A 19,353-nucleotide genomic window follows, 5' to 3' on the forward strand; every position below is an offset into this window, starting at 1 on the left:
GTGTACAAATATAAAATTATTTTGTTGTATACCTAAAAGTAATACAATGTTACATGTCAACTAAAAAAAAAAGAACGATACTTTATCAATGGCAGCAAATGGAGAGGTGATCAAGGATTGAGATCTGACATAAAATTATCTGATCACATGTGGCTGCAGTTTCAGAGTAATGTGCAGCCAGAGCCTGATTTCATTGGAAATTGTAAATATTTCAGACATGTAGGCAAAAAACCTAAGGATGCTAACTTTGCTAGGCATCGCAACTAATTATACAATATGCTTTCATGACAAGATAGAGACATCAATAGGTTAGTCACAGCAAATTAACAAAATCATTGTCAGTCTACTGTGTTAGGATGAGCTCAGCTAAAGAATTAGAACCAATGCAAATAGTGCATACAAAAGAATGCCTTTAGAAGAGACCTCAGTAAAGAAAGGCTTTATTAGATTTATATTAGATTTTATAGAATGCCCAGAATACAACAATTCATCTAAGATTAAAAAAAAGAGAAACATATATGGTGATGAGAAAGAGATATTAATGAAAGTAAAAGAATATATGAAAATCTCTGTAGGGTACCATAGAATTCTAGCTAATTTTACATGTATTTTTTGGCTTTGAGTGATATTGTTACTATTTGTTATTGTTAGACTAATTATCATCCAAGTGACTCAACAAATTATATCTATGTGTTAGTAATTGTGTTTTAATATGAAGGAATTAAACTGCAATCTTATCATAGTCTTAATGATTTCTTAATTTCTTTTTGCTATTTATTTCAAATATTGGGATTGTGATCTGGTAGTAACATTTAACAGTTTCAGCTGAACCTTGAAAGTGTTAGTCCCTCTGCTGCTGCTGCTAAGTTGCTTCAGCCGTGTCCGACTCTGTGGGACCCCATAGATGGCAGCCCATCAGGATCCCCCATCCCTGGGATTCTCCAGGCAAGAACACTGGAGTGGATTGCCATTTCCTTCTCCAATGCATGAAAGTGAAAAGTGAAAGTGAAGTCGCTCAGTCGTGTCAGATTCTAGCGACCCCATGGACTGCAGCCTACCAGGCTCCTCTGTCCGTGGGATTTTCCAGGCAAGAGTACTGGAGTGGGGTGCCATTACCTTCCCTCAGTCGTGTCCAACTCTTTGCGACCTTGTGGACTGTGGCCCGCCAGGCTCCTCTGTCCATGGAATTCTCCAGACAAGAATACTGGAGTGGGTTGCCATTCCTTTCTCCAAGGCATCTTCCCAACCCAGGGATTGAACACAGGTGTCCTGCATTGAAGGCAGAGTCTTTACTGTCTGAGCCACCAGGGAAACTCCAACTGAAACTTAGCTAAGTGTTAATATTAGCTAATGTAAGTTAATTAATATTTAAGGAATGCTCCTGTTTCCTTTTAAACAGCTCTATCATCTACAAACTTGGGCAGATTATTTTTCTAATAACAGCATCATAGGAAACTATTAAGCATGACATTAAACTATGCTATACTAATTACATTCCTTATGAAAAATTTCTATTTGAACTTACAGCATAAGACCCTGGAGAAAACTTAGCAGAGCACAAATTACTTAAATGTGTTTTAAGAAGAATAGCATACTATATAATAATTTTGCTTTTCATACCTTAAATCAACTGTTCTCCACAATGATTCATTATGGTAGCATGATCTTCTTGACCTTGTTAAATAGATTATTTTTTTAAATGTTAAAGCCTCTGTGATTGTATAATATAGCAAAGGGAAGAGCTTGGTTCTATCATGAACATTTGTTCAAAGTTAATATTTTCTTCTTACTAGAATATTGCTCTCATTGAGGAAAAAACCGGATAAAACTAATTGTGATACACGAAGGGGGAAAAGAGTTTATCAGGAGTCAGAAAATATTTTTCTATAAAGGGCCAGATAGCAAACATTTTAGATTTTTCAGGCCAGTGTATCTATCCCAAGTATGCTACAGTTACAGAGCAAAAGCAGCTATAGACAATACATAAAAGAATAGGCATAGGTCTATTGCAATTACATTTTCTTTACAAAAAATAAGCAGCATATAAAAATTACAGTGAGGTGCCTCTTGACACACACTACCATGGCTAAATTTAAAAAGTCAGGGAAAAAAATTTTTTTGGCAAGGATGTGCAGAAATTGGAACCATCTCTGCTGATGGGAATGGACGATGGTGCAGCCACTTTGGAAAGATATGACAGTTCCTTTAAACAGTTAGCATATGAGCCAGTAATACCCCTTCTGTGCATGTATCCAAGAGAAAGAGACACTTAAAGCCACACAAAAAGTCATACATGAATATTTATAGTAGCATTATTCATAATAGTGAAAAGAAAGAAAAAAATCCAAATGACCATTAATTGATGAGTGGATAAACAAAATGTGTTATGTGCTATACCCATACAGCGAAATATTGTGTTGGCCAAAACCTTCCCTTGGTTTTTTAAGTAAAAAGACATTTTTCACTTTCATCAAAAATTTTATTGAACAATATACTCATCGTTTTGTTCTACTATCTTCTCCCATTTTTCAAGCAACTTCATAATTCCATCTTCTTTAAAACTTTTTTTCCCCAAAACTTTTTATCTTTTTGAGCAAAGAATTCTTCCAGGTGCCTTTAAAAGTCTTCCAGGGAATTGAAATTTTTTCCATTAAAAGAATTTTGTGAAGACTGAAATAAATGGAAATCTGAAGTTCCATTGTCTGGCGAATATGGCAGATGAACCAGAAATTCCCAGGCAAGCTGTCACAGTTTTTGGCCGGTCATCAAAGAAACATGTGGGCTTGTGTAACCTGGATGGAAGATTATGAGTTTTCAGTCAGTGAGATAGTTTTCATCGAGTGATACTTTCAGCTGGTCTAATTGGGAGCAATACTTGTTAGAATTAATCGTCTGGGTTTCTCGAAGGAGCTCATAAGAGAGGACTCCCTTCCAATCCAACCATACCTACAACAATCACCTTCTTTGGATGAAGACCAGCCTTTGGTATGGTTGGTGGTGGTTCATTTCACTTTGCCCCATGATCTCTTCCCTTTCACATTATTGTACAGTATCCACTTTTCATTGCTTGTCACTATTTGTTATAAAAATGGAACATTTTCATTATGTTTCAATAGAGAATCACATGAGGAATTGTGATCAAGAAGGTGATTTTTGCTTAACTTATGTGAAACCCAAATATTAAAGTGATTATTAATAACATAATCAAGCTGGTGCAAATAATTTTCAACACTTGATTTGTATATCTTGAGTATGTTGGTTATCTCCTGCATGGTATAGCATTGATTGTTCTCAATTAATATCTCGATTTGATTGTTATCAATTTCAATTGGTCTACCCAACTGTGGAACATCATCAAGTGAGAAATCTCCAGCATGAAACTTTGCAAACCACTTTTGACATGTTGGATCAGTAATAGCACTTTCTCGATACACTGCACAATTCTTTTTGTGTGTTTTGGCTATGTTTATACCTTTCTTGAAATAATAAAGCACAGTACACTGACAATGTTGATTGCTTTCCTCCATTTTCGCTGTTAAAATGGCTATACAAAAATTCACCAATTTTAATGTTTGTTTGTTTTTCTTTTAAATGCAACTGAGAAGACAGCTGTCACACACAATCTAAAAAATTGTTTCTAATTAAGTTAAAGACAACTAAGCGCTGCTACAGCCATTTTATGGAAAAAACCGAATGAACATTTCGGCCAACACATTGTATCTCAGTCCTTCAGGGATTCTTGGCAATGTTTGGGGAAAGCGAGTAGTTAAAGTCAGGAATGCTACTACACTGTATAGGATGGTCCCTCCTGTAACATCCAGCTCCAGAAATTAATAGTGCTGAGTTGAGAAACCTTGTATAGACCCATGCATGATGTGTCAGTGATAATTCTGTGAATGTGATTTGACTTTTCTAACCTAACATTCTATTGTAAAACAGCAGCGATTTTAACCAAGACAGATAAACATGTAGAAAGAGTGGTAGAAGCCATGACTCATATCCAGTCCTGGAGGCAGCACTGCTTTATCTTGCCATCAAGGATTTGGAAGAAAAGTACAAAGTCATTACTAATGGCCGGACAATTATTTGAATACCCTGTCATTAAGCACAAAATGCTACAGAATTTATGGATAGTGAGGCATTCCTCCACTGGAGTCAGGTGTTAAAGCAATGGTGAAAATGGTAATATTAAATTTCACTAGGTTTGAATTAGTGAGTGTGGTTAAAGTCGTATCTGTGATCCCATGAATCTCGCCAGGCTCCTCTGTCCGTGGAATTCTCCAGGCAAGAATACTGGAGTGGTTGCCATTTCTTAGTGGTTTGTATTTTAATACACTGACCACTTGGAAAGTATTCCTGGCAAAGAGTAGAATTTGTAATTTAACTGAAAGAGGAAAATATAGTGATTTTCCTTGTTTGCTCTGTACTAATTTAAGTGAGAGAATGCATTTGAGAGGAGAGAATAGAAAAAAATGGGAAGGCAGGTGGAGAAGGATATCTGTTTGATTACTCAAATTAAAAAAATCAACGTCATCCTAAAAGGGAATTAATTACTTCACTTTTCTTTACATGAACTTAAGGAAAAATTAAATAATTACTTTAATTATTTAATTAATAATTACTTTAATTAAAATGAACTTCCTTACATGTTAGCTCAATGCCAACAAATTAAAATTTTCTGAAGAAATTGGAAGAGTTAAGGGAGCTATATCTAAAGTTCCTTTATTTCTGTCAGTTTATGTATTTTGTTAAAGATTTGATATTAAAAAAACTTATTTTCACACCAAAAAACCCCTTAATATGAAACATTTCCAATAAATAGAAAATTACCAAAAAATAGACACAAATATTCCCACTTACTGAGATTAAATATGTGTTACCATTCTGCCAGATTTACTGTGGATCTTTCCCTTTTTTTAAAGCTGTAATTCTCATAATATTTTAATTCTGTTCTGAAATTGGTTTACAAATATCTCTACATAACACCAAAGTCAGTGATTCAATAAATAAGAGGAATGTACTGATTGCTTTGCCAGAAAAATAAGCCTTATAGATTTATATCTATTTATGATATTTGTGGAATCAGTTTCCCAAGGCTCATGAAACTAAAGTGCGTGCACACCACATACACACACACCACTATATTAAAATCAAATAGATTTATAGTATCAAACTAAATACTGTGTAAAATTTATAGCCAGATACACAAAATATGAATTTGACTCATGACTACACTGTGGATCATGGGTACCATACCTCGGAAGTATGAGTTTCAGTTAAGAAGAGGGAAATAAGTGCTTGGGTGGATTTTAAGTGAGCATTAGTCACCACCACCATCACAAGAAATTAATTTAATTACAGTATGCAAAGAGTTAACATACATGTGGATATTAAATTGACCCTACAATAAAACTTTAATATCTGCAAAAAGACATTTGAATGTATGGTTTATAAAACGACTAGCTGCCACAGATTTGCAGTAGATGGTGCGGACAATCAGGTTTTTATACCACCATCAGGGAAATGGTCTTGGTGTGTCTTCTATGTATCAAGGAATAGCAGAGTGCAGAATTCAATATGCTGGACAAGGTTTGTTTATTCCAGGATCTTTTCCTTTTAATAGATAAAAACATTTACAGAAGCTTTAGCGATAACATTTCAGCTTAGTTCCTTCCTTATTCTTCCTTTCTTCTTTGGAACTAGATGACATCATTGTGTTTATTTCCCTCATGTTTTTGCAGTGCTATCACACATACACATTACATTTATATATGTTATGCTATATATAAATGTATGTAGACACTTAATTTCTCTATTTTTGAGATTTATCCATATGTAGGTCTAGTTATTTGTTTTAAATGCAGTGTAGAAGTCTACTGCATAACAAGCCTCTCTGTATTTTATTCTCTCCCTGACTGCAGGATATTTAAATGCTTTACCCTCTTCAGTTCTTATAAATGTTCAGGAAATATATTTGCACAACATCTTTGAGCTTCTCCAGGGAGACATGAGACATGGAATTGCTGGGTCATAAGTACATGCACCTTTACCATTTCCAAGTTGCTGCCTACACTGGCTTTACCAGTTTTGCACTCCTATCATCTATGCAGAAATCCCTACACATAGGTGAAAACTCGGTGACATGGAACTTTGTCATTTTGCCAGTCTGATGAGGGTAAAATGGTATCTCATAGAATTGTCATTAAAAAAAATATTGAATGGAAATGATCCATCCCTTCCCGCAACTTTTCACAACTTGCTTATACAATCATTAAGAGTGAACCCTCATAAGGATTGCATTACTAATTGTTTGGACGTTTAGACTGAACAGAAATGATAAAGCCAAGAAACACATTCCTAGATTCCAATCTTCTCCAGGTCTGCTTTTTGCTTCATTCAGCTTTGTTCCAGTCCTGGGCATGGAGGCCGGCACAAGGTAGCGCTTCCAAAATTGCTGACTCGGGGTTTCATCATATACTTCTTGTTGGGGCATCAGAATGAGGGGCAGTGCATGCTGCTGTGGTGTTTAAGTAATAAACATATATAAAATGTACTTTAAAAATGTGAAGTTTATTAATAGACAAAGATATTTTCATAGGTGCATTATAGTTACAAAGAATTTCCATGAGAAAAATGTAAAGGTGCTCTATATAAAGCTTGAAAATCAATTATAATAATAGTTCCTGCTTATTTATATTTAGTACCTTCTCTATGCCCAGGACGTGAGGTGGGCCTTGGTGTTTTTGGAAGCTGGCCTGACATTCACAGATAGGCCTTATTGTTCTTCTCAAGGACACAACCAGTTTTACAGAATACGGTTGGTGGGAAGTCACTACTAAACTTTTCGAGACTATCAGTGACTGTCCTCCTTTGTCAATTATGGCTTTAGCCTCATTCTTTAGCCTGCCATCCAACCAGATAAGATTTACTGTTACCGAATCTTCAAACAGTCCCCAGTCCCGGACAGCACTGAAAGGATTTGGACTTTGGTTAGGTGATTTTGGAAGACTCTTCATTCTGCTTCTGAAGAGTCTTCCAAAATCACCTAACCAAAGTCCAAATCCTTTCAGGCCTTTCTAGCACCTCTTACTGAGCAACCCCATCCCAAAGTGCATGTTCTCATTCTTTATGAGTAATAAAATTCCAGTGGTTCAACTACATGCGTTACTCCTTCCTGGTAGTCTTTGCTGGGAGGGGCTTTCACAGACATTTCTAAGAACTTTACATATGCTGTCTCATTTAAGGCTGACAATTCTGATTGTTAGGTATTGTTATTACCCCCTACTGCATTTGAAAAAGCAAAGGAAAGAAATTTTAACATCACCTTCAACATCACATAGCTAGTAAATAACAGGAGTAAAATGTGCATATAGGTCCAATGATCACGCATAGGTAGTTACTACATACTTGCAGTTCTCCTGACCTTTCTGTTCTCCTGAACTTTCCCCTAAAGATTAGGTACTTTCTGAGTATAGATACTGGCACAGAAGCTTCCTACAAATAAATAAACATAATAACAAATACAAATAAAACAAATAAACAATCCTCCCTCCCTCCCCTGCCCAACTGTAGTGTGAAGACTTTACTTGAACAAGGCCCATTTTCTCAACCTCTGTGCTAGCCCACATCCCATCCAGTTAGGACATCACAGAGGAACCTGTGCTAATCAGCAGGTTCCCACTGGCTATCTATTTTACACAAGGTAGTGTATATATGTTAGTCCTCATCTCCCAGTTTGTCCCACCCTTCTCTTCCTCACAGTGTCCATATGTCTGTTCTCTCTCTCTATGTCTCTATTCCCGTTATGGAAATAGGTTCATCTGTACCACTTCTCTGGATGAAGCACAAGCTGGACTGAAATCAATAACCTCAGAAATGCAGATGACGGGCTTCCCTGGTAGCTCAGATGGTAAAGCGTCTGCCTCCAATGCGGGAGACCTAGGTTCGATCCTGGGTTGGGAAGATCCCCTGGAGAAGAAAATGGCAACCCACTCCAGTACTCTTGCCTGGAAAATTCCATGGATGGTGGAGCCTGGTAGGCAACAGTCCATGGGATCGCAAAGAGTCGGACATGACTGAGCAATTTCACTCATGCAGGTGACACCACCCTTACAGCAGTAAGTGAAGAAGAACTAAAGAAGCTTTTGATGAAAGTTAAAGAGGAGAGTGAAAAAGTTGGCTTAAAGCTCAACATTCAGAAAACTAAGATCTATGGCATCTGGTCCATCACTTCATGGCAAATAGATGGGGAAACAGTGGTAACAGGGGTTGACTTTACTTCTGGGGGCTCCAAAATCCGTGCAGATGGTGACTGCAGCCATGAAATTAAAAGACGCATACTCCTTGGAAAGAAAGTTATGACCAACCTAGACAGCATATTAAAAAACAGAGACATTACTTTGCCAACAAAGGTCCGTCTAGTCAAGGCTATGGTTTTTCCAGTAGTCGCGTATGGATGTGAGAGTTGGACTATAAAGAAAGCTGAGCACCGAAGAATTGATGCTTTTGAACTGTGGTGCTGAAGACCCTTGAGTCCCTTGGACAGCAAGGAGATCAAACCAGTCCATCCTAAAGGAAAGCAGTCCTGAGTGTTCACTGGAAGGACTGATGTTGAAGCTGAAACTCCAATACTTTGGCCACCTAATGTGAAGAGCTGACTCATTGGAAAAGACCCTGATGCTGGGAAAGATTGAAGGCAGGAGGAGAAGGGGACGAGAAAGGATGAGACGGTTGGATGGCATCATGGACTCAACGGACAGGAGTTTGGGTAAACTGGGAGTTGCTGATGGACAGGGAGGCCTGGCGTGCTGTGGTCTATGGCTCACAAAGAGTGACTGAGTGACTAAAGTGAATTGAACTGTACCATTTTTCTAGATTCCACTTATATGCATTTATATACAATGTTTGTTTTTCTTTTCCTGACTTACATCACTGTTTGACAGACTCTAAATCTATCCACATCCCTACAAATAACCCAATTTCATTCCTTTTTAAGGTTGAGTAATATCCCATTGTACCTATCCATTCATCAGTAGATGGACATCTAGGTTGTTCCGATGTTCTGACTATGACTCCTCTAGACCTTGCCCCTGCCTGGAACGTCTTTTTGCTGAAAGTCACGCCACTCTTTTCTGTCCTAAGAAAGTCTTTGCATCCTTCCTTTCTTCTTTCCAAATCCTCTCCTTCAGATTTAATACATTTTTTTATTCTCAAGAACTTTTAAATTAACTGCTATAACATTTATGTTATTTCATCTGAGTAAGGATTTGTGAAGCATATTATTAGACCGTGAGCTCCTCTAGGAAGCGCTGTCTGGTTTTTGGTGGCTGCCTCTGCCACCCTTCAGCGGGCTCCCAGCTCTCAACAGGTGCTCAGTCTGTGGAGAAAGCGTCCTCCGGGGCGTCCTGGGAGCTGCGGTCCTCTCCTGCTTAGCGGCCCTTCAAGTACAGATCCCAGAGGAACTACTTTTCCCAGTGGCCGTCACCCCGGGGCCTCCCGAGACGTGCGGAAACGGGAAGCAGATGACTTCGCCTCCAAGCTCTGCTCAAGTGGCTGCGCTGGGCGGGTCCCGCCTGGTTCCCAGGTCAGCCGGAACCCATTCTCCGAATTCCGAACACACCCAGACTAGTCACTTCCCGGTACGCTTCCCACATTTCCAAGGCCGCACCTTCAACTTGGGCCGCCTGGGACCCCAGAGGCTCAAGCGCCGCAGAGAACGGCGGGCCCGCCAATCACGCTTCTTCTTGCCCGGAAGGGGCGGTGCCCAGGGCGCTTCACTCCGAGCGCAGCTTCGGATTGGCTGGGCCCTGGCTCGGCGGCGGCCCCGGATTGGCTGGGCCCAGGTACTCGTCGGCGGCGGGACTTTTCGGATGTGTTGGTGGCGGCCCGGAGGCAGCGGTTGGACTGATCCGGGCAGGCGCCGTCGGCGGCGGGACTAGGGACGCGCGCGCCGTGGACGCCGGGCTCCCGCCAGTGGCTTGCAGAGCTGCGGCCTTCTCCCCCCTCGCCTTCCCGGAGCCGCGGAAGCATGGACCGGCACCGGCCGCGTCTGCGTGCCCAGGCGCAGCGCTCGGCTGTCGGGGCCGCCTACCCTGCGTCCTCCCTGGGCCGCAGCCGCCGGGACAGCGAGGCGCCGCGCCGGAAGGGTCTGCAGCGCCCTCCGGCCCCCCGCGGCCCCGCGGCGCCTGCGGAAAAGCGCCCCAAGTTTGTAAGTTGGGCCTTGGTCCGGGCGGGCTGCGACCCAGTGATAGGTCCCTCGGTTTTCCTCAGCTCCTTTCCTCAGCTCCAGCGTGGCCGACAGCGTGGGCGGGTTCCCTGGGCGTAGCCGTGAGCTACGCTTTATTCTAGATCGTCAAGAGTTGCGGTCTCTAAACGGGTTACGACGGCAGGCCCAGTTCTATTTGGATCCTTTGACAAACACCTGATCACTGCCCCAACTTCCTAAGGCTGTCGTGAGAAGCAGCTTCAAGTATAAGTCCTGATGTCTCTCGTGCACTTTGCATTTTTAAGTTAAACTTTTCCTTTTTCCCATAGCATCTTAGAGTATGAGATATATGGAAGTGATCTTTACTTGATAGGATTGCTTTTTCTGCTTCATGTTTTAATTCCCAAGAAGAAGTTTTTAAAAGTAGATTCAGTTCCTTTCAGTTCAGTCGCTCATTCGTGTCCGACTCTTTGCGACCCCATGAATTGCAGCACGCCAGGGCTCCCTGTCCATCACCAACTCCTGGAGTTCACTCAAACATCTGTCGAGTCGGTGATGCCATCCAGCCATCTCATCCTCTGTCGTCCCCTTTTCCTCCTGCCACCAATCCCTCCCAGCATCAGAGTCTTTTCCAATGAGTCAACTCTTTATAACTTTACGAATTGAAACGGCTTTTTTTTAAAACTTGGCGGGTCATGCAGTCACCGCTAAAGAATGTTATGTTTAGCTTGGAAAGAAGTCTGAGTATTTGAAACCTGCTATTCCGGTTGCTTCTCTTACTCACTTTAACGGTCAAAGAAGTGTCGTGATTAGCGCCTTGTAAATCTTTGTATTGGCACTAACTAGTGAAAGAACAGACAGAGAAGATTGTTTTGTTGTCTGTGTAAATAAACCACAAGCAAATTACATAGAGGGTTGATACATTTGGAGTGAGACAGAATTGAAAATTTAATACCCCTCCATTTTACTTAGGAATACAGAAAAACATTTTAGTCGTAGGTGAAATTTTAGAGTACAGCTTGTTCCTTCTGTGAACATTGTTAGAAATATGAGTCAAGATACACAAATTAAGGGATGAAGGCTTGTGGAGGAGGAGTGAGTAGCTACATATAACAGTCAAAAATGATACATGAATAAAACAGAGCAGAGCCTGAGATGTATCAGAATATTGAAAATGAAGGACAACATGGATTAATGATGCAAAATTAAGTATAAAGTTGGCCATCAGTTCAGTTCAGTTCAGTCGCTCAGTCGTGTCCGACTCTTTGCGACCCCATGGACTGCAGCCTACCAGGCTCCTCCATCCATGGGATTTTCTAGGCAAGAGTACTGGAGTGGCTTGCCATTGACACTGCTTACTTTACTCTTTTTCTTCTCTATTTGGCATTTATGGTATGTGCACCTTTGGACTACGTACACTGACTTGCACCCGTGGTAGAGTGGTCTCTCCCTCTGTGCTTGTTAAATTTTGTATTGATAATTTCAATGCTTAGTCTTAACCTGTCTTCTAGGAGGCCTAACTGGGGAGAGTTTTCTTTGGGCATGATCTGAGTCTATGTCTACCAGGAGCCTGAAAGAGCCATCTCTCCGTTGGATTGGACTCTTAGAGGGCCTGGAGTTCCAGGGTCAACTCTAACTCTCTAGCCTAGGCTCAGTATCCCAGTATCAAGGTTACCTTCTGAGCAGGCGTTCCCAGCCCGCCTGCTTCTCGCTGTTCTCAGTCCCACTTCAGTGACACTTGCTAATCGGTTGAAGGGTGATTTTGGACACTACTCCTTCCTCATGAGATCTCAGCAGTGCCCCAAATAGTGATTGTTCTGTCGTTCAGTCTGCTGTACTGCTGGACCTCAAGTCCGTTTTTGGCTTTCTCTTGATTTGGAATGAAGATGCTAGCTAGTCTGAATCCCTCCGGGTCACATAGTCATTAGGTCACCTGGTTGCTTTTGACTGTAACAAGTCATGCAGGTTGGTGATAATGTGCGTGACTGGTGTTTGCAAGCCGCAGAGCTGCAAGCTTGTGTGGAACTGCGGGTAAACTGGCCACTGGCTCCTTAGTGTAAGAAGGTAGGAGCTCTGGTCCCCACTGAATTTCTGTTGTACTTTGAACCTAGATAAAGCAGACGAGTCCTTGTTTTCTGTTACTTGTATAGTTGTGGGCCTCTAGTTAGTTTTGAATTGTGTATACACGTCTGTACCATAGACCTTCTCCCCATAGATGTATGAAAATACTAGAGATTTGTCTGTTGTAAACATAGGATAGTTTGGCTGCACAATAAATCAGCTTCTTTTGGGCTGCTTGTGAACTCACCCACTTGGTTTCAGCAAGGGATGTGGCAAGCAGCGTGTGTGTGTGTGTGTGTGTGTGTGTGAGTGTGAGAAGGTCCTGGGGATAGTTACTGGGGACAGCGTGCCACCAGTGGAGGCTGGAAGGACAAGGCAGGAGCCTGGGTGAAGACTTCGTGAAGGTGAAGAGAATTCAGTAGGATCATTAAACTGGTACTTGCCCTAGGTCACACCATTCGTACCTGGACCCAAGTTCTATTTCCCTTCTAGAACAAAACAAAACGGTTTCCTACTCATTGTGAAAATTCTTCAGTGACACTAGGCGTTTAATTCTTACCTCCCATTACTAGAAATGCACAGTAGAGATGGGGACGCTCCCAGATCCAAAGCGAGAGCAGGACGTGTGGCTTCAGGTGGTCTCCATCTCCAGGATGTGGGTCCCCCTTTGAAAGGGGGCCTGTAAATTCTGTGATCCAAGCTGGCAAAGTAGCTCATCTTTTTCAGTTAGGATATCCTTTAAGAGTTCTCAAAGACTTCAGTGTAAATTTCATATCTCATCTTATGGTTTCCATTGTATAGATTGTTATTACAGTATCTAGTTCTGTCATTACAGTATCCTCAGTTTTGAAATGAGAGCTTTTTCACCAGATCCATTAACATCTGTATGTCTACTGTGGTTGATCATTGTTAGTGATAACAGTTAACCATAATGAGCCAAGCACTGTTTTAGGTGTGTCATAGATTTCAGCTCCTGTAATCTGTTTAACAACCCAGTGAGGTAGATACTATGAATTAGCCTTGTTTGCTAGAAGGGGAAACTGAGGTACAGAGGTTAAACTGCCTTTGCTTGCATTGTTGCCTGGGGGCGAAGCTGGGATTTGACTCCAGGGAGGCTGGCTCCAGAGGACACATCCTTAGTCCCTGTCCTGTGTTACTCTCCCATGCTAGTGGGAATTTTACTCGTTACTGCTGCGTTTTTCAGAGAAGACAATGGCACCCCACTCCAGTACTCTTGCCTGGCAAATCCCATGGATGGAGGAGCCTGGTGGGCTGCAGTCCGTGGGGTCGCTAGGAGTCAGACAGGACTGAGCGACTTCACTTTCACTTTTCACTTTCCTGCATTAGAGAAGGAAATGGCAACCCACTCCAGTGTTCTTGCCTGGAGAATCCCAGGGACGGGGGAGCCTGGTGGGCTGCCGTCTGTGGGGTCTCACAGAGTCGGACATCACTGAAGTGACTTGGCAGCAGCAGCAGCAGCTGTGTTTTTCATTCAGGAACCATTAACACTAGTTAGTAATGTCTTTAAGCGATATAGATTTAGTGATTTCCTGATTGTAAGCATGTTGTGAGATGGGAAGAGGTGTTCGGTTGGAGGACTTTTGCTTATTGTACTGGGAACTTGAGAACTGGAATTGGGGTGGGCTTGGTGAGAATCCTGTCTGCCCACCTCATTTCCTTGGGCTTCTTTGGAGGTAGAAGTGGTTGGCTGAATAATGATCCCCCCCAAGATTCAGCTCAATTCTGTCCCTCAGTTGTGTCCAACTTTTTGTGACCCCATAGACTGCAGCACGCCAGGCCTTCCTGTCCATCAACTCCCAAAGCTTACTCAAACTCATGTTCATCGAGTCCGTGATGCCATCCAACCATCTCATCCTCTGTCGTCCCCTTCTCTTCCTGCATTCAATCTTTCCCAGCATCAGGGTCTTTTCCAATGAGTCACTTCTTCACATCAGGTGGCCAAAGTATTGGAGCTTCAGGTTTAGCATCAGTCCTTCCAGTGAATATTCAGGACTGATTTCCTTTAGGATGGACTGGTTTGATCTCCTTGCTGTCCAAGGGACTCTCAAGGGTCTTTTCCAACACCACAGTTCAAAAGCATCACATCTTAATTTCTGGAGCCTGGTTACCTTATGACAAAAAACGACATTGCATGCATAATTAAGTTTAAAAAAATGGAGATATTCTGCGTTATCTGGGTGGGCCCTACATGCAAACACATTTACTTAGGAGAGGAGGTAAAGGGAGATTTGACTACAGAAAGGAAGAAGGTGAGGTGACTGCAAGGGAGATCCAGTGACACACTAAAGAATGCTGCAGTCATCAGAGGCTGGGAGAGGCAAGGGGCTGCTCCCCATAGAGCTTCCTGGGAGATCGGCCCTCCTGACACCTTGATTTTAGCCCAGTTGAAAACATTTCTGTTGTTTTAAGCCATCAGGTTGTGGTATTAATAATCTGTTACTGCCGCCACAGGAAACTAACGGCAGGTGTGGTTATGAGGTTGACCACATTGAAAGTTGGCTTCACAACTTGTAAGTGTATGCTTTAGGAGAACCATCAGATCATTTAAATCTCTTCTTGTGCTATCATTTATTTTAGATTTGTGATCTGAGTGAAAAGATGCCCACAGTTTGGTTTCCTGGAAAGACTAGAACCTTCATTCATCTTGCTGTGCTGTATCTTTCTCATAAAGTGACTATGATAATGATACAGGCGATTTCTGTGTGCTTTTTTTTGAATTAATTTCTTCATTGAGTCCTCAGAAAAGTGATGCTTTCAGTTGTCCTAGATTTGTACTGTCAAGAATTGGAGATTATGTTCTTAGCTGAAGGCTTTAGGCATCTGGATTTTATTCATATCAAAACTCCACCTAACCCAGCAGGCACAGAAACCTATTTAAAGTAAAATCGCTTTATTCAGCCCAGTCTTCTAAGCAGAGTTGTCTTTCGGTATCCACAGGGGATTGGCTCCAGGACCCTCCTTAGATGCTAAAATCCATGGATGCTCAAGTCCCCTGCATAAAATGGCATAGCATTTGCATATAACCTATGCACAGTGTGTTAGTCCCTTAGTTGTGTCCGACTCTTTGAGACCCCATGGATTATCCTGTGGCAAATTCAAGTTTTGCTTTTTGGAACTTTCTGAAGCTTTTTTCCCCAAATATTTTTGATGTGTGGTTGGTTGACTACTCGGACTTGGAACCTGCAGATAATAGAAGGTTGAATGTAAATTACTCTGAATCATCTCAGGCTTTCTTTTCTTTCTATCCTTGCAATAGAAAAAAAAGTTTACTTTTGTTTGTTAATATGACTTATTAAAAGAAACAAAATATATCCAGTGGCTTTTGGGGAGTATATTAGCTGCTGAAAATAGATGATAGATGGTACATACACTTCTGGATCATGTGGATCTTTGTGAGTAAGAAGGGGTGGGAGCAGGGATGATTGTTTTAGATTTAGAGAAGGGCTTAATTGCTTTTTCAAAGACTCATGTCTTTAATTATGAAGCAGCAAACTGACATACATTTATTGCACTGTGAAACCTTGCATCTCATCTAGTCTGTCTTGCAGCAATTGCTTCTGAACAGATGTTACCTGAAACACCTTTGTGCAGTTGGTAGAATGCTAAAATTTGTCATGCTTTTATTATTGTTGTCTTAAATTAACTCTGCTTTATGGCATAACTTTATTGCTGTGTCCTAGAATCTTTATATATTTATTGCCTTATAAATTGGATTTAAAATTGGCTTTTTATATGGAATGTAAATTAACATGTGTATAACTTGTTTATGCTTACAGAATAATACAAGACAAAACTGCTTTGTCTTACACTAATGCAGTTGTCTTTAACTCAGCACATAGTATACTGTCTCCAAACTTGGAATGAAATGAATGCTGCAGAATGTGCTTACCATCACACTCTGCTTGTTTATCACAGAAACTAATTTGACTTTTAGATCTATAAAATATAGATTAAGCATAACCTTTTACTTCATGGGATATTAAGGATCAAAGCATGAGCTTTCTTTGAACAGGATCTACAAAGGTAACTCTCTCTCAATAGCAGCAGGGTGGCATTGAAACCCCTTAGCGCTGAGAGTAATTTTCGCAAATAGCAAATCACATAATGATTATTAACTTAGGGGAGAATTTAAGAGATTCAGTAAGTTAAGTTTTGATGCTGGAATATTCAGAGTACTGTCTAATGAAAACTACTTGGAAATGCTTGCCGTAGATTTTGTTCTTCAAACGATCCACTGCCATCCTTTCTCACAAATTTTCTGTAGAAGAGACATTATGAATAATTTTTCTGGGCAGTGACTTGTATCACTTTTAGGGCTTGGGTTCCCACTGAGTCACTTATTAGCTGTGTGAACTCAGGCGAGTTGTTTAACCTCACTCTGTGCCCGTTTCCTCATGTGTAAAAGGAAGCTGTTGGGAAGATTAGAAATTAAATGTGATGGGTTGTGAGGTACCTGTAACAGCGTTTAGCCTTTATCTAAATATTTACGATTTATAGTTTTGTTGTTGTCATCATTGGTAGTAATAGTAGTAGTGGTAGTACAATTTTTGTGTAGGCTTTAGAGCATTGGGAACATTACAGTGCATATTTGAATATTGGGAAATCTTAATTGGGCCATACTTTTTCCTCAGATGAGATGGAAGCATTCTGTTCCCTAGTTTTACCTTGACATTAGCTGACATGCACAGTGATGGAGACTTCTGATTCTTACCACTGAAAGGTCAGAGCAAGTTTCTGAATCCTTGGGAGGGGAATGTTTTTATTTGTAAAACGAGTTTCATGCAACTATGAAACTTGAGTACCAATGAAGCTTACAAAAAGGAACTTGCAAAGGAAACAACCTCAAATTTAGGGAAAAAATTCTTGTGACACTCCATTGTGAATTGAATGATAGTAAAAATAATGTTACTTACATATGTATATATAAAAAGTTAAGTATAAATCTTTATGCTTTTGGCTCTTTTACAAAACAGATTTATATATAAAATCCAAAAGAAAACTATAAAAAACCAATAAAGTTTAAGTTGGTAACACTGATTTAATGTAATTGATGATTTTTGTTGAAATTGCATCCTCATTATTAGATTTAATAGTGGAAAGATGTGTGTGGTTTGCTGGGTTCCTTTTGTCACCTTGGCTCTTGGGGCAGAAGTGGAATTCCAGAGCTGAGGAGGCTCAGCACAGACCGGAACATCCAAAGGTCCAGCTCCGCATGGCGGGTGGAGTCCTGTCACCGAACACCTTTGTCCTTCTCATGAGGCCTGGGCTTGAGGCTCTAAAGTGAACAGTCTCACTGGCTCTTCTGGCTGAAGTAGTGAACTCTTATAATGTGTTTATGATAAAAAAGAGCCATATGTAATTTTTTTTAAGTAAATTATATGAAACTGTTGAAAAAGAGCAGAAAGAATTGGAGCCAAGGCCACCAGACCCTGTATTCATTTTTTCTTAACTTTCTGTAGCTGTAGGTTTATTGTTCCTTGAATAGTGTCATTTTCGAATTATACCGCTTTTTGGACCTGAATTCTTCCAAAGTGTAGGAGTTGTGAAACCTTGGTATGCTGTCCATGTTGTTGGGCCTGCTGACACCATGTTGGTAGTGCACATAAACGCAGGCGTGTTCACCAAAAGTGCCTGAGGGAATGTGGTTGAGAGAGCTTCCCTGGTGGCTCAGCTGGTAAAGAATCCACCTGCAATGTGGGAGACCTGGGTTAGAGCCCTGGGCTGGGAAGATCCCCTGCAGAAGGGAACGGCTACCCATTCCAGTATCCTGGCCTGGAGAATTCCATGGACTGTAGCAGCTTTCACTTTCAGATTGTCCAGGACGTGCTTGGTGGTGATGGTTTAGTCACTAAGTTGTGTCCGACTCTTGTGACCCCGTGGACTGTAGCCTGCCAGACTCCTCTGTCCCTGGGATCTCCCAGGTGAGAATATTGGAGTGGGTTGCCATTTCCTTCTTCACCAGAATGGGCTTGCTTTATTTCTAATGTTTAATATAATCTTAAAAAAATAGAGAGTTTTAAAATTCTGATAGAATTGGAGAGTCTGTAGAAGGGCCCTGCAGACCTCAGTTTGAGGAACTTGGAGATGACGTAAGAAGTGAGGAGAGTCCCCGAACAAGCAAAAGTTTGTCCCTTTGTTTAGTGTTTCATTTTGTGATGAACTAAAAGTGATTAGTAAGTATTTATCAGTAGCGGACCAGAAGTGATTAGTATTTATCAGTAGTGAAAGTAAAGTCGCTCAGTCATGTCCTGACTCTTTGCGACCCCATGGACTGTAGCCTGTCAGGCTCCTCAGTTCATGGAATTTTTCAGGCAAGAGTACTGGAGTGGGTTGCCATTTCCTTCTCCAAGGATTGTATATAATGTGCTTTAAAACAGTCTACCTCTAAATGGTTTTCTGAGGGTCAGCATTTCCCTTGCAGTCTTTAAAAAATACATTTTATCTTACAAAAGTGGTACAGAACACCATGTACTGCTCACCAGTGAGCTTCAGAAGTGAAACATCATAAATCCTACTGAAATGTTCATTTCTTCCCCTTCTGTCTGTGTCTCCTTATTATCTTTGCTTTTCATTTCTTTGAAATAAGGGCTTATGTGATTTAAACTTTTTTTCCATTTTAATTTTTTTTGGTGAGGGGGTTTCCAATTTATATATATCTCTTTTTCCCTAAAAATAGACCCACCAGAGCACCTGACCTGCCTCTTGAGAAACCTATATGCAGGTCAGGAAGCAACAGTTAGAACTGGACATGGAACAACAGACTGGTTCCAAATAGGAAAAGGAGTACGTCAAGACTGTATATTGTCACCCCGCTTGTATAACTTATATGCAGAGTACATCATGAGAAACGCTGGACTGGAGGAAACACAAGCTGGAATCAAGATTGCTGGGAGAAATATCAATAACCTCAGATATGCAGATGACACCACCCTTATGGCAGAAAGTGAAGAGGAACTAAAAAGCCTCTTGATGAAAGTGAAAGTGGAGAGTGAAAAAGTTGGCTTAAAGCTCAACATTCAGAAAACGAAGATCATGGCATCCGGTCCCATCACTTAATGGGAAATAGA

At 41.0% G+C, this 19,353-nt stretch overlaps 1 protein-coding gene across 1 annotated transcript in view; it reads left to right on the top strand.

Annotated features, from left to right (window-relative positions):
- The first annotated feature begins 9,859 nt into the window (after positions 1-9,859).
- The window catches only part of DIAPH3 (diaphanous related formin 3), a 563,088-nt gene continuing 553,594 nt past the window's right edge, over positions 9,860-19,353 (top strand). Inside the window, exon 1 of the mRNA XM_027557103.1 lies at positions 9,860-10,207. Within this exon, the coding sequence (XP_027412904.1) occupies positions 10,028-10,207 (180 nt within the window). The 5' untranslated portion in view covers positions 9,860-10,027. The remainder of the gene's footprint in view (positions 10,208-19,353) is intronic.

Source organism: Bos indicus x Bos taurus, chromosome 12 (assembly GCF_003369695.1).
Source record: "Bos indicus x Bos taurus breed Angus x Brahman F1 hybrid chromosome 12, Bos_hybrid_MaternalHap_v2.0, whole genome shotgun sequence".
Classification (NCBI taxonomy): Eukaryota; Metazoa; Chordata; class Mammalia; order Artiodactyla; family Bovidae; genus Bos; species Bos indicus x Bos taurus.